The 13,848-nt window shown below is 35.3% G+C and overlaps 1 protein-coding gene across 1 annotated transcript; it reads right to left on the reverse strand.

Annotated features, from left to right (window-relative positions):
- Positions 1 to 899: 899 nt before the first annotated feature.
- LOC127849521 (uncharacterized) lies at positions 900 to 6,092 on the reverse strand. The gene is made up of 6 exons (XM_052382143.1): positions 5,955 to 6,092; positions 5,475 to 5,591; positions 4,257 to 4,451; positions 3,627 to 3,730; positions 2,336 to 2,459; positions 900 to 1,212 (listed from the first exon to the last, which is right to left on the reverse strand). Exons 1-6 carry the CDS (start codon positions 6,079 to 6,081, stop codon positions 1,103 to 1,105), a joined length of 777 nt encoding a protein of 258 aa, XP_052238103.1. The 5' UTR covers positions 6,082 to 6,092; the 3' UTR covers positions 900 to 1,102.
- Between the last annotated feature and the right edge of the window lie 7,756 nt (positions 6,093 to 13,848).

A 13,848-nucleotide genomic window follows, 5' to 3' on the forward strand; every position in this document is an offset into this window, starting at 1 on the left:
CACAGATCTTTTCAAAGACATGAGAGACAGCGGGGATCTAGCTTTCAGTAATGCTTTTCACATAGAATGTCTCCGGTTTTGTTTTATACGAGTAATTCAACGGACGGACAAAAAAGGACAACCCCCCAAAGTGGCCTGCAGACGGGTTAACACAGACAAAAACGTACCAACAAGCGTCGAAACCATCACACAGAAAACATAAAAGCCATATAAAGTAGGACTGAAGACAAACATTAAATATAAATAGGGACATGACAACCCGCTTTGTCATATATTTGTTCTGTACCTGTACGATATACCATGCTTTCTAGCCAAACCGTCTTTATCTCCTCAACGGTGTAATTGTTTGACCAGTATTCTTGTTGACAGTTGGCAGTTGACAGTAAGCAGTTGGCAGTATACAATTGACAGTAAACGGTTGGCAATAGACAGTAGACAGTTAGCAGTTGGCAGTCAGCAGTAGACAGTTGACAGTAAGCAGTTGGCAGTTGGCGGTAGACAGTAGGCTGTCGTTTATGGAATTCCGTAGTTATATGTAATTTTTATGACGTTCGATAACTTTAAAAAATTATGCAATTGTTTAACCGTGACAATATGCACTGAAGCCCTCGGAGATAGTGATAATGTAACACATTCACGAAAATTGCATGCACAACGTACAGAAATCGGAGTTTATGCAAATTAAGGCGTTATCTTCCCTTCAGTTCATACACCGATGTATGTTGTAAAATGCTTTTCATTTAAATGGTTCTTATTAATTACTGGTAGATATTTGTCTAATGCCTCATTCATCCAATTAATAATGTAATGCTTATTCAAAGTTCAGTTTATCTTATAATAGTTTAATATATACATTTATATATTACTTAAACATATCTATTACAAGCGTTATGGGGGATTCGGGGAATTTGCACTGATATAGTATAGTGGGAAATGAACGCCTTCGCTATTGACAATTAATGGGTGATTCGTCGTACTTTAAGTGCCAATTGTTTTTGCTCAGAAAAAAACAAGTCCTCTTTATTTCGTAAGATGCAAAATCCGACACATGGGCGTGAGATAAAAGTGCACGTGCACACAAATCCACATATCACTGCAAACCCTATATCACAGCTGTGTTGCAATATGCTTCTACAACCCGTGAACAACGGTGTTGCAATATGCTTCTACAACCCGTGAACAACGGTGTTGATGGTGTAGTCTTACACGAAACTGAAATAAATCAAATTACATATTATGAATAAATCTCAACAAAAAATAGAATTATAGAAAATACCAATAATATTGATATCGTGATTTGGGAAATAGCGTGTATCGTAGCGTATCTTCAGTTTCAATTTTAGTACATAATTTGCTTGTACAAAACAAAAACATATATATTTTTTAAACGGACAAATGTGGTCTGTTACAGCTTGTAACTTTATTTGTTATGGATAACCTGTCGTGTTTAAGCTACTTGATGTCAAAATTCGACTGGCGTCACAGAAAATACTTTGTTTTTGTATTTGTATAAACGGGTTTGAAAACTTAAATGCGGCTAAGCCATTTACGTGTGCGTTAATGTATTTGATATGTTGATACGTGCAAACTAATGCTAAAGCAAACACTCAGATGTTCATACATATGTTGGGCTTTAGCCTTGTTTACGTCATGAAATGACATTTTTGGTCATCCCATCTAGTGCCTTGTGAATACAATACAAATTTCAAAGTGCACTTTTTAATGCATGTTTGTGTATGTTTTTATTTATTCATACGTTTGGATGTTTGCTAATATTTTACAAATAAGATATAAGATGTAATACTTTACCTATTACTTTGCATGACTTCGACAGATTATTTCTTTCCCAACTGTCACAGTTTTATAAATTGAATATAACACTGCATACAATTCGAAATTCACAATTTAAGGATTCGGATCCATGTGTATACTTGGGCTTTTGGCCTTCTGGATGGATTTTTCAATAAACCATATAGATCTGCAAAACCGTGTTAAATGATTGTCAGTACAGTATCGTCCTGAATTAAGACTGTGCAGTCCACCCAGGCTAATCAGGGACGACCCGTTTCTCATTTACAGTCTTTTGGTTTAAAGGAAATCTCTTCTTAGCGATAATAGAGTTAAGGCGGCATGTGCACATGCTAATCTGGGACGACACAGCCTGACCCTAACCCTGGCACAGCAATTAAGCGCCGTTTTCTCATGGCGATGCTCATATGCTTTATTGCGTCCACCCTAACATCCGTATTACTCGACCCGGATTATGACTGATATGCTGTAGGTTGTATTGTTAGCTTGTGCCATCGTAGACAAAGTAATCACTATATATACGTACAGTATGGTTTCAGTTCCATAGTGGCCCCGGTGGTGTCGGAGGGAGAGACGCTGGGTGTCTGGGTGCCCGTACACTCCCCGGGGATCATACTCAGCTGGGTTGAGCTTCCGGACGATTGGGCCGCCTGGTATAAATATGAGCCTTGTTCTGTACTTGATTTTCGGTAAGGATGGACTTCATTGAAATTTAAAAAAAAAACATATAAGCGGAAAGTGTCGTTCCTGATAAGCCTGTGTGGACTGCACAGGCTAATCTGGGACGACATTTTACGCACATGCATTAAGCCCAGTTTTCTAAGAATGCGGCTCATATATACTTAGTAAATAGTATCGCACTTTGCAAATAAAAAGCTGAATATTCATTATTAGCCCTTTAGTGGGATATATAATTTGAGTCTTGTTCTGAGAAAACTGGGCATAATGCATGTGCGTAAAGTGTCATCCGAGATAAGCCTGTGCAGTCCGCACAGGATAATCAGGGACGACACTCTCCGCTTTATGACATTTTTCGTTTAAATGAAGTCTCTTCGTAGCAAAAATCCAATTTAGGCGGAAAGTGGCGTCCCTGATTAGCCTGTGCGGACATCACAGGCTAATCTGGGACGACACTTTACGCACATGCATTCTGCCCAGTTTTCCCTGAACACGACTCATATAATTTTATTTCTAGTGTACAGTTATATGCATTCATTTAAAGATACTATTTCATAGTCATTTGATAAAATAATATTCCCAGCATGTGTTTCCTTTTGTATTTATGTGCTTCCATTAAAAGAGGCTATTTCATAGTGTGTTTTTTACCTTGAGAAAATAAAACCCCTATAATTAATTTGCTTTTTGAAAGTTAAACCCCCTATTCTGGACATCTCGTTTAACGTTCCTAATTGTTTTACCAGGAAGGCATCTCCTAATTAGTGGTTTGGGCAAAATAACATGAATACACATAAAATCAACATTTTCCCACTTTGCAAACAAAACGATTAACGTATATTATATGCGTGTCAGTGGCATATATAATTTTATTGGTGAAAGGAAATCAGTTTTAGTGAAAAAACATTTCATTTTCAGTAAGTGAAAATATAAGAAAAAACAAAATATTTATACATCAATAGCATCGGACTACCAGTGCCAGTTATTTTGAGAGTTGAACATGCGTGAAGAAAATTTAAACACAAGTTTAATAAAGCTACAACGACCTACAGATGAAAACTCACTTTTTAAATTACATGTGCATTTATTTTTTACTCGAGAAAACTAGTACGTGTAAGTTGATAAAAGCTTACAATACGTACCACACAAACAAACTTAGATGACACGGTTGAATCCGGGTTATACAGAGTGGTGTAGGACACTGTAGACGGGGTGAAACTTACTATGCACCAAAGCTGACCGGATGCTACGACAGAACATGAACGAGGTTAAGTAATGAACGTTTATATGGTATATATAGTATCGCTTAGTGCTGTGTGTTTTTTATACCAATATGCTTAAAGCCGCTATCGATAAATGTATATATCGAAACTTTTCTTACCGATATGATAAGTATAACTTGTTACTAAATGAATATCTGTTTGAAAAAGTGAATATACATTGTTGAAATAAATGTCTCTATTTTGGGGTAAAATAGACTATCGTCGATATGCTCTGTAACATAAAAGTTGACTTTTCGCAAAGCAATCACTAACAAACAAATCTTATGGCGTAGAGTTCAATAAACGGTAGCAAGATCGTTATTTTCAAGCGGCACGACCAAGCAAGCAAACGATAAGGCATCCAGATGGGCTTTCGCAACCAACGACCATTTCGGACAGGTATTTGGCATTTCATATGAACTGCACGATATGGGTCTTATTTGGGTTTAAAAAAGGCATCCACGAAACAGCATATAGGCCTTCCGGGACCCAGACGTGTATGTTACGCACTTGAATAGAAAGGCTTCTTCGCCGTACAGCCAGTATTATCAACGATGACGTGCGTACGAAACGTTGCCGCGTCACAGGCGTTGATGGTGGCGGTGTTGACGTTAGCACAATACGTTACTTTCTTCTCCGTGTAAGTGTAGTTGAAGGAACCGAGCAGAGGGTCAGGGCAGTCAACCTTCGCAGCATTCTCGTTGCCTAGGTAAAGAGCATAAAAACTGAATTTTAGGCTATCGGTTGAGGCCGGTAGAATAATTATAATCGGACGATCACAAAGTGTTATAGGAGAAACTCCGTTGATCCCAATTGCCTTAGGGTAAACCCAATTGTCAGAGAACATAAACCCTTGCAGTCAATCTTCGATACGATCCGGGCCTCGTCCCATGTAATAAATGAGGCCGTCCTAATGAAAATTTTCAGTGAATAGTTAAATGTGTTTTTCTTAAAGAATAAAAAATGAGACATTTTTGCAATATTTACTTATTTAAAACATGTAAATTTTAAAAAGACCTCGACAAGAACGTGCCAGAGACTTAAAGGGATCTTTTCACGCTTTGGTAAATTGACAAAATTGAAAAAAGTTGTTTCAGATTCGCAAATTTTCGTTTTAATTATGATATTTGTGAGGAAACAGTAATACTGAACATTTACCATGGTCTAATATAGCCATTATATGCATCTTTTGACGATTTTAAAACCTAAAAATTATAAAGCGTTGCAACGCGAAACGATTGAATAATTTGGAGAGTTCTGTTTTTGTCGTTAAATTTTGTGAAACTACGAAGATTGCTTATATAACGTATAAAATACGGCAAGAATGTGTACTTGGCGGAATAGCTCAGTAGGCTAAAGCGTTTTTACTTCAGGACTCTGGCAGGACTCCAGGGGTCACTGGTTCGAAACCTGCTCCGGGCAATGTTCTTTTCCTTTTTTTAATTTTATTCTTGATTTTTTACTGGAGCTTTTACGATCCAATGTTTACATTTATCAATATAAAGCATTTAATGAATGAGTTAAAAAAAATGCCAAAATCTGTGAAAAGGCCCCTTTAAGGTCTTTTTGTATTAATTCAAGACATTTCCAAATGTTTTCTCTAGGAATCTGGTAGATACGGGCACAGGATCGATAAACCGATAAACAGCGCAGAACCAGGTATGCCTTAATACACATACCTGGCAGAACCAAACTTGAAATACTTAGCTTACTGTAAAGCAGAGTCACCTATTTTCAGCAGAGTATGGAATTCAGACACTGGTACGCTAGCAGCGCAGACTTTGCCCACGATAGAGCTGTACGTTCCACCCAGAATTCTGAGGCTTGCAAGGAATGGCTCCTTATCTGAATATAAACGATCATTTATTTCTTTTAAATACATACACGCCTTTTCAAGTTTGAGCATATATGAAGAATTTCTGAACTGAGATCTTGACAAATTGCTATGATTTTCATTTGCTGTTCTCATCTTATTCGTTCTTTATTTTTTTTTTGTTTACTATAACTGCTAATTCTAATTGATATTATACATTTAGTTTCAACAAGTTTTTCATTGAATGTACATTGAAATTACAAACAAACACAAAGCACCGGTGTGCTTGACGATTAAGACGCGAAGTCAGAGGGTTACTCATTAAACTTAAAGATAGCTAACATATGCTAACATATGCTAATCCGGTATCATTTAAAAATTGCTAGTGTACTTACCCGAAAACATGTAGAAATAGTACGAGTAGTCGCTAGCTTTATTAAATTGTAGGCACATCCAAAAATACGAATCTGTATTGTTCGTTAAATATTCCGTTTTTATTGACCTGCAAAAATGTAAACACATTTATACAATAGTGTTTACATGAGGCGTTATTTCATTTCGTCCCATTTTAGTAACCGAATTATCGAAATAACACTCGAGATCATGTGATAAATGTTGGTGTATTTCAACCTGTGGAGTTGAGCAGAAACGGTTAAAGTGGGAGTACTTTTTTTAAATTACCATTAATATTTCCAAAAAAGATTATATCCGATGTTCTTCATACTATAACAGTGTCTTTAGAAATTGTTTTCCGAACACGCTCGATGTTAAGTGATAAATGATTTTTGTCTATCAGTGACCATTTAATTCAAAAGTAGAAATTCAAATCCCTACGCGTCTATCAAAGCAGTAAGGACTGACCCAGATACAAAATGGGTCATTTTGAAGTAAGATCATTGAACTTTTCGTTTTTGAAGGAAGAACTGTCTATAATTCAGAAGCAAGGAATTATCCTATGTATTCCAAAAGAAAATAGATCGAAGCAGTTTAAGAAAAATGGAGACCCATCACTTTGTGAAAAATTGTATACAAATTAGCCTCTGGAACGATTGCTGCAATACTAAACACTGTTTTAAATTATCTGATAAATAAAGATTAAATATGGTTTGAAAAAGGAAGATTCATTGGAGCAAACATTCGTCTCATATATGATATAATGCACTTCACTTAAAACATTCTACACCTGGATTAATGATGATGATAAACTTTGAAAAAGCATTTGATACTCTATCTTTTGATTTTATTTTATTTTTTAATGTTGGTCCAAATTTCATCAACTGGCTATCACTGTTTGATCATAATACATGTAGTTCTACCGCTGTGCAATGGAATGTTTTTTTTCCGAATTCTTAAATATAGGCCGTAGCTGTAGGCAAGGAGATTCCATTAGTCCATATTTATTTGAGCTTCGCTCTGTGAAATTGGGGTTTAATGTATGTGCGCAGTCCGCACAGGCTAATCAGGGACGAACCTTTCCGCTTGTATGTTATTTTTCGCTTAAAGTACGACTCTTAGCAAAAATCCATTTTAGGAGGAAAGTGTCATCCATGATTGTGATCTGGGACGACACTTTACACAGAGCACGGCTAATTTATTTTATGTTGTGAAATTTGATCTTTTAAGATACAAAATAACAAGAACATCAAAGGTGTTTTTATAAATTTCATAGATCATTAAATAACACAGTTTTCAGATGACACGACATTACTGTTAGATGGAAATGATGACAATCCTAATATCCTTCATCATTTTTCTAAATACTCCGGTCTAAAAGTAAATTTCGATAGAACCCATGTTATTTGGATAGACTCCTTAAAATAATAAATCGTTCGATAAACATATAAATAAATTGGTTTTGGGGGCACTATTTTTAAATTACTTGGCATAAAGTTTCATATTGACTCGGAGAAAATGGTACCCGTGAATTGTAACGATAAAAAAACAAAGTAAGTGATAATTACTTTTAATTAGGCAGAATTTTTAATAGAAATCAAATGATGTTGAAGGTTGTTAACTTAACCATATACACACTTTAGTATAAATATGTCATTTTCTTAAGTTTATGTTATACTTTGAGATATAAAAAAATACTTAGACAATCACCAAATACAGATCTTCTAGTAATCTGTCCTTGTAAAAAATCCAAAAAAATATTATTAACACACAAATATTGTACATAAAATGGTGATTCTTAATTGTAACCATGCATAAAAAGGCAATATTAAAAAAAGCACTGCATACTTAAGCACGTATTTATCGCCGTCTTGGTACCAGCAGTCGAATTCATTCACCTCGGATGCACTCTGCCCCAGCAGTACCTTGGAAAATGTGAGGCGTGACAATGTACTCGCCACGGTCACTGTACCCAGGTTCGAGCTGGTCCAATTACCATCGAGGCCGGAGGGTAGGCTGCAGGTTTGAGCCACTGAAAATATTCCACAAGTTTTGTTATTTATAACTTGATTAGTGCCGAAACGTTCGGAGGGTTCTGCTTACAATTATGTTGCGATTCGTTGGTATGTATAATTCGTTTTTGTTTTTAATGTTGAGTGAGGTTTACTACATTCATACCTTTACATACAGTTAACGTTCGTGTCCGTGTTTTATTTCGATAAAATACTTGTTTAAGGTAGACACAGTATGCTAAGGCTGCTAAACTTTTTTGTGGATGCATTTAAATCACGATGGTATGGTAAATTGTGAAAACATAAAGTCTCGGTATTAGTGTGGTTGGTGGTCCAGATTGGGTTTCCGGCTACATCCCCCACAGCTATATACCCCGCCGAGATTCGTTTGACCTTGATTATAAGTCATGATTAACTGCCTTACGACTTCTGGATTTTCTGAATGGCCCCAACACTTTCGCCAGGGTTAATGAAAAACATTGAACGAGATATGTGAAGGGGAACGAACATGAAGGGTCTGACGTTTGACCTTCAATTGTGACGAGACTGCCGCATGTCTGCTGCATATTGTCTCAATAACCAAAACATAGGGACCTACGAACGAGGTAAATGAAAATGCTTAAACGGGTATATGAAGTATAAAGCGGGCACGAAAACGGAGGGTCCAACTTTTGACCATAAAGGGGCCTTTTCACGTTCGGTAAATTGACAAAATTGAAAAAAAGTTGTGTCAGATTCGCAAATTTTCGTTTTAGTTATGATATTTGTGAGGAAAGAGTAATACTGAACATTTACCATGCTCTAAAATAGCCATTATATGCATCTTTTGACGATTTAAAAACCCGAAAATTATAAAGCGTTGCAACGCAAAACGAATTAATAATTTGGAGAGTTCTGTTGTTGTCGTTATATTTTATGAAACTACCAGGATTGCTTATATAAAGTATAAAATACATCTGGCATTGTGTTCGGAAGAATGTCCGAGTGGTCTAAGTCGTAGACATTTTACTCCAGGACTCCAGGGGTCAGTGGTTCGAGCCCTGCTGAGGGTTACCTTTTTTTTTCTTTTTTAAATTGTATTCTTGATTTTTTACTGGAGCTTTTTGCATCCAATGTTTACATTTATCAATATAAAGCATTTAATGACAAACTTCAAAACATGCCAAAATCTGTGAAAAGGCCCCTTTAAAGTACGACATAGACCTTGGCCGGACTGACTCATATCTTCTGCACATCGTCTTAATGATTTATGATTTAATACAAGTTTCACGAATATCCGTCAAAAGGTAGATACAGGATATGGGGAGCGGGCACACAAGTAGGGGCACAAACAGTTGACCTTGAAGTACGAACTTGATCTTAATCTTTACAGACACATAACCTCTGCACAGCGACTCAATACCCTTCTCATTTGAGACCAGTTTCATGAGATTCCGTATTGGGCACAGGAATTATAGAGCGGACGCGAACATGTTGCGGACAGTCTGACGTACGGACGTATTTATGAACGGACGAATGGCATCCATATTATCTCCCATCAGCTCAGCAGTAGTGCATTAACAAAATGGATACTCATACATGAATTCTAGGTGTCATGTCTTTTTACGAGGTCATTTTGGGTTCACCGTGTTTTCGTTAACCACGTTCTGTGCGTAACAGTTGCTTAACAACAAATATGATCTACAGATACAAACTAATGTAACATGTGTATATTTTCGAATTGAGAAACACCGCGATTAAACAAAATGCAATAAATCGTGTTTATTGTTTGCGTTTACTATAGCAGAAAGACATAATTAAAATAGCACAGTAAGTCATATACTTATTTTAATTAATATTGACTTACCGCAACTCGTAAATAACCCTGATATTAATATTAGAAATAACAGCGCGGTTCCCATCGTTATTGTAATTTTTAATTATCATATATCAACAAATACGCGTCCTACACATATTGATCGTTATAATAAATCAAATGGTTCGACGCAAACTGTTAAATCACGATTGAAATAGATCCGTCTATGAAACAATGGTGTTGGATTTCAAATCTTGTTAAGAGACGCCCTGAGTTATGAAGGATCACAGACGAGAAAGTGGTAGTCTAAACAGAATATCATGTTTTTAAATCGTTGATACAATCATTTGTAAATACCCAGGTCATAAATAGGTTATCAACTACAAATGAGACCATGAACTAATTATATTTAAAATACCCGACTAAATGAACATGTACATTTATTTTGTGCAATTATAAATTTCCTGTTTTGGGGAATACAGCACACATAAAGCACGAATAAATTGTATTTAATAAAATTACAAGATAATTATTGACGCAAAGCATCAAAGGGCGTCGGGAATTTCAGTGCAAAAGGCACTCAATGAAGTTACATGGAACGATTTTTTTTCTACTGTAAATATTAATATATTGGCCGATTATTTTAAACAAGATAGAAAAAGATACTGGTATAACCATTATCTATAATTTTGTGTTATAACCCCCAAATAACCATTATTTATGATGTTGTGTTATAACCCTCAAATAACCATTATCTATGATTTTATGTTGTAACCCCTAAATATTTCATAGTTCATTTTATTTACATTGGTCTCCTTTTGTTTACTGGCATCGGTGTGCAGTTTTCATTAATGGAACAGAACTGTGTAGGTTTTAAAAAATCTGCTTCATCTAGTAAGCGTAATTTCATATTTTTTCTCAACTTCAAGGGGAGATGATTCTGAATTTATTCTTACGTTGCTCATTTACGATAGAGGTTGAGTACTCATTGATATGAAAGCACTGTAAAAGTTTGAAAAAAAAAATGAATGAAAACTGTAAATTGTATAAAGAAGCTGCATTTCACAATACTTTGAAATTCAGTAAAAGATCAAAATAGATTTATTGCTCCGATATTCATCATTTTCAATAGGGTTCGAGTAATACTGATATAAAAACACTTATCAACTTTGGAAAGTTTCAGACGAAAGTTGTGAAATCTTTTAAGCAAGTGGAAATTGATTATTTTGTCAAATTAAATAGAAAAAATTCTGGACTTATTGTCCCGATGTTTCTCATTTTTAATGAGGTAAAAAATGCTCATTGATATGAAGACACTGTAAGTTTGGAAAGAATCTGATGAAAAATGTTGACATAATCACCTACCCAAGCAGTTTTTCACTTTATTTTTTCATTAAAAGAGACATAATTCTGGTCTTATGGTCCGATATTGCTCATATAGAGAGTTTGGGTTGAGTCCTCATTGATAAAAAACCTGTGCAAGTTTTGGAACAATCGGATGAAAATTTTGGACTTCGAACAATGACTTCAAAATTTCTCAAATTCTAAGGAAGATAACTATGGACGTAATGGTCGGATAATGCTAAAGGGCCCATTCCACCTGGATAGTAAACGTGTCGCGCTTCGCGCTCTATATGTGGTTCTTAAAAAAAAACTCCGAGGAGTGCTTGACTCTAGGGAAACGGGTTGCTGGGACACAGCTCCTCCTTGATAAGCGGCTGCTTCCTTTATCGCAACTCATTGTTACAATCAATAATACGTGTCGCGCTTCGCGCTCTATATGTGGTAGGGATACTAGGGATAGTACTTAGGGCCTATTATAGACAACCATAAAAATACAAGGATCATAGATGTGTTGTTTGCATTTATTTGTTAATATAAAAACACGTGTATTTTTTATAAGATATTTAAGTGATGTAAGAAATTTTCATTAACGTTGTCACCACGCGGCATCCATTAATGATAATAAAAATATCCAATTGTAGTAAAATGGATTTTAAAATGTCTACATAAAATAAAGCTTTATTATATTTATTAACCTGACTGAAAAAAAAATGTCAGCCGCCGAACTGTTACGTTCGTGCCGTAACCCGGGATTGAAGCGGGGGCTTTTAGAAGATTGCTGCGTAAACAACTTCAGTCTAACGCTCTCCCAACTGAGCTATTCCGGCTGACATCATTTATGCACTGCTATTTGGTGAAGTTGTGTATAGCGATCGTTATTATATGTCTAATAATAAACTAATACATTGTACGTTTTCGTACCACTACGCCTTCCAATAAACTTGCTTGCGCGATAGGTCGTTAAATATCGTACTACATTTATTCTCCACTAAATAAGCAAATTAGAAAAACCACAAAATAAATATATTTTGATTATGTTTTGTTTTTATAAAAAACCAGAAAGTTTCGCGTATTTGCCCAGTCCCTGTGATCTTTCCCCTGTGATCAGTTGTGGATCAGTTATTAATTCAAACAATTAGCTTTGCATTATTGGCAATAAATGTGATAATAAATGTAATAGGCACAAATGCAGTACTTATTTACACTAATTTACACAAAAAATCACCACTATGCAAGATATTCTTAAAACAAAAATATATACATTGATCCGTAAAATAACTTCTCCTCCCATAAGCGAAAAAAAATGCATTACATTCTAGTCGTTGCTCTCCAGAGCGACGCCAACAATCGTTAACAAGACTTTATTGCCCCATTCAATATTAGTGTAGGGTTATATCATATTAAACATCAGAATTAAATCGGTGTCACTTGTCACAGTAGATATTAGCTTGTAATGATTATTACGGTCGTGTAATAATTGTCACATTTGGTCTAGAATTAACTTCACATTTTATATCAGAGTATAAAAAAGCGCGCAATCGGAATCGTAGTAGATAGTGGTGTACAATAATTGCCACTGTCGATATCAATGTTGAATCTTTGTCACAGATGATAATTGAATTTAATTATAGTAACAACCACTGTCCGATTAGAATCTCAGTCACGGTCGATATCTGTTTGAGATCATATGGTCGATATCCGAGTAGAATAATTGTATTAATCAATATAAGTGTAGGATCTTCGAAAAAGTCTATATCAGTGTAGGATTATTATGACAGTCTATAACAGTGTAGGATTATTATGACAGTCTATATTAGTGTAGGATAATTGTGGCAGTCTATATCAATGTAGGAATATTATGACAGCCTATATCAGTGTAGGATTATTATGACCTCCTATATCAGTGTAGGATTATTATGACAGTCTATATCAGTGTAGGATTATTACGACAGTCTATATCAGTGTAGGATTATTATGACAGTCTATATTGGTGTTTGATTATTATGACAGTCTATATAAGTGTAGGATTATTATGACATTCTTTATCAGTGTTTAAGTATTGTTGCAGTCGATATCAACGTTAAAGCATTGTAAACAGTCGATATCAGTGTTACAGAATTATAACAGTCGATATCAGTGTTAAAGAATTGTAACAATCAATATCAGTGTTAAAGAATTGTAACAGTCGATATCAGTGTACACGCTTGTAACAATCGATGTCAGTGTAAAAGCATTTAACAGCCGATATCAGTGTTAAAGCATTATAACATTCGATAACAGTGTTAAAACATTGTATCTGTCGATATCAATGTAAAAGCATTAAATGGTCGATATCAGTGTTTAAGCATTGTAACTGTCGATATAAGTTAAAAAGCACTTAACAGTCGATATCAGTTTTAAAGCATTGTGACATTCGATAACAGTGTTAAAACATTGTATCTGTCGATACCAGTGTAAAAGCATTTAACAGTCGATATCAGTGTTTAAATGTTGTAACATTCGATATCAGTGTTAAAGCATTGTAACAGTCGATATCGGTGTTAAAGCATTGTAACAGTCGATATCAGTGTAGGATAATTGCCTTGGTCGTTGCCAGTGAAAGATCGTCTTATTCGACATCAGTGTATAAACATTGTAACTGTCAATGTTATTTCTGGCTACCATAACTTAAAATGTCGATTTATATCTGTTGTGTCATTATGCGAAATAACGTTATGGGAAGACCACCATAACAAAATCTACCAG

The sequence above is a fragment of the Dreissena polymorpha genome, chromosome 11, assembly GCF_020536995.1.
Source record: "Dreissena polymorpha isolate Duluth1 chromosome 11, UMN_Dpol_1.0, whole genome shotgun sequence".
Lineage (NCBI taxonomy): Eukaryota > Metazoa > Mollusca > Bivalvia > Myida > Dreissenidae > Dreissena > Dreissena polymorpha.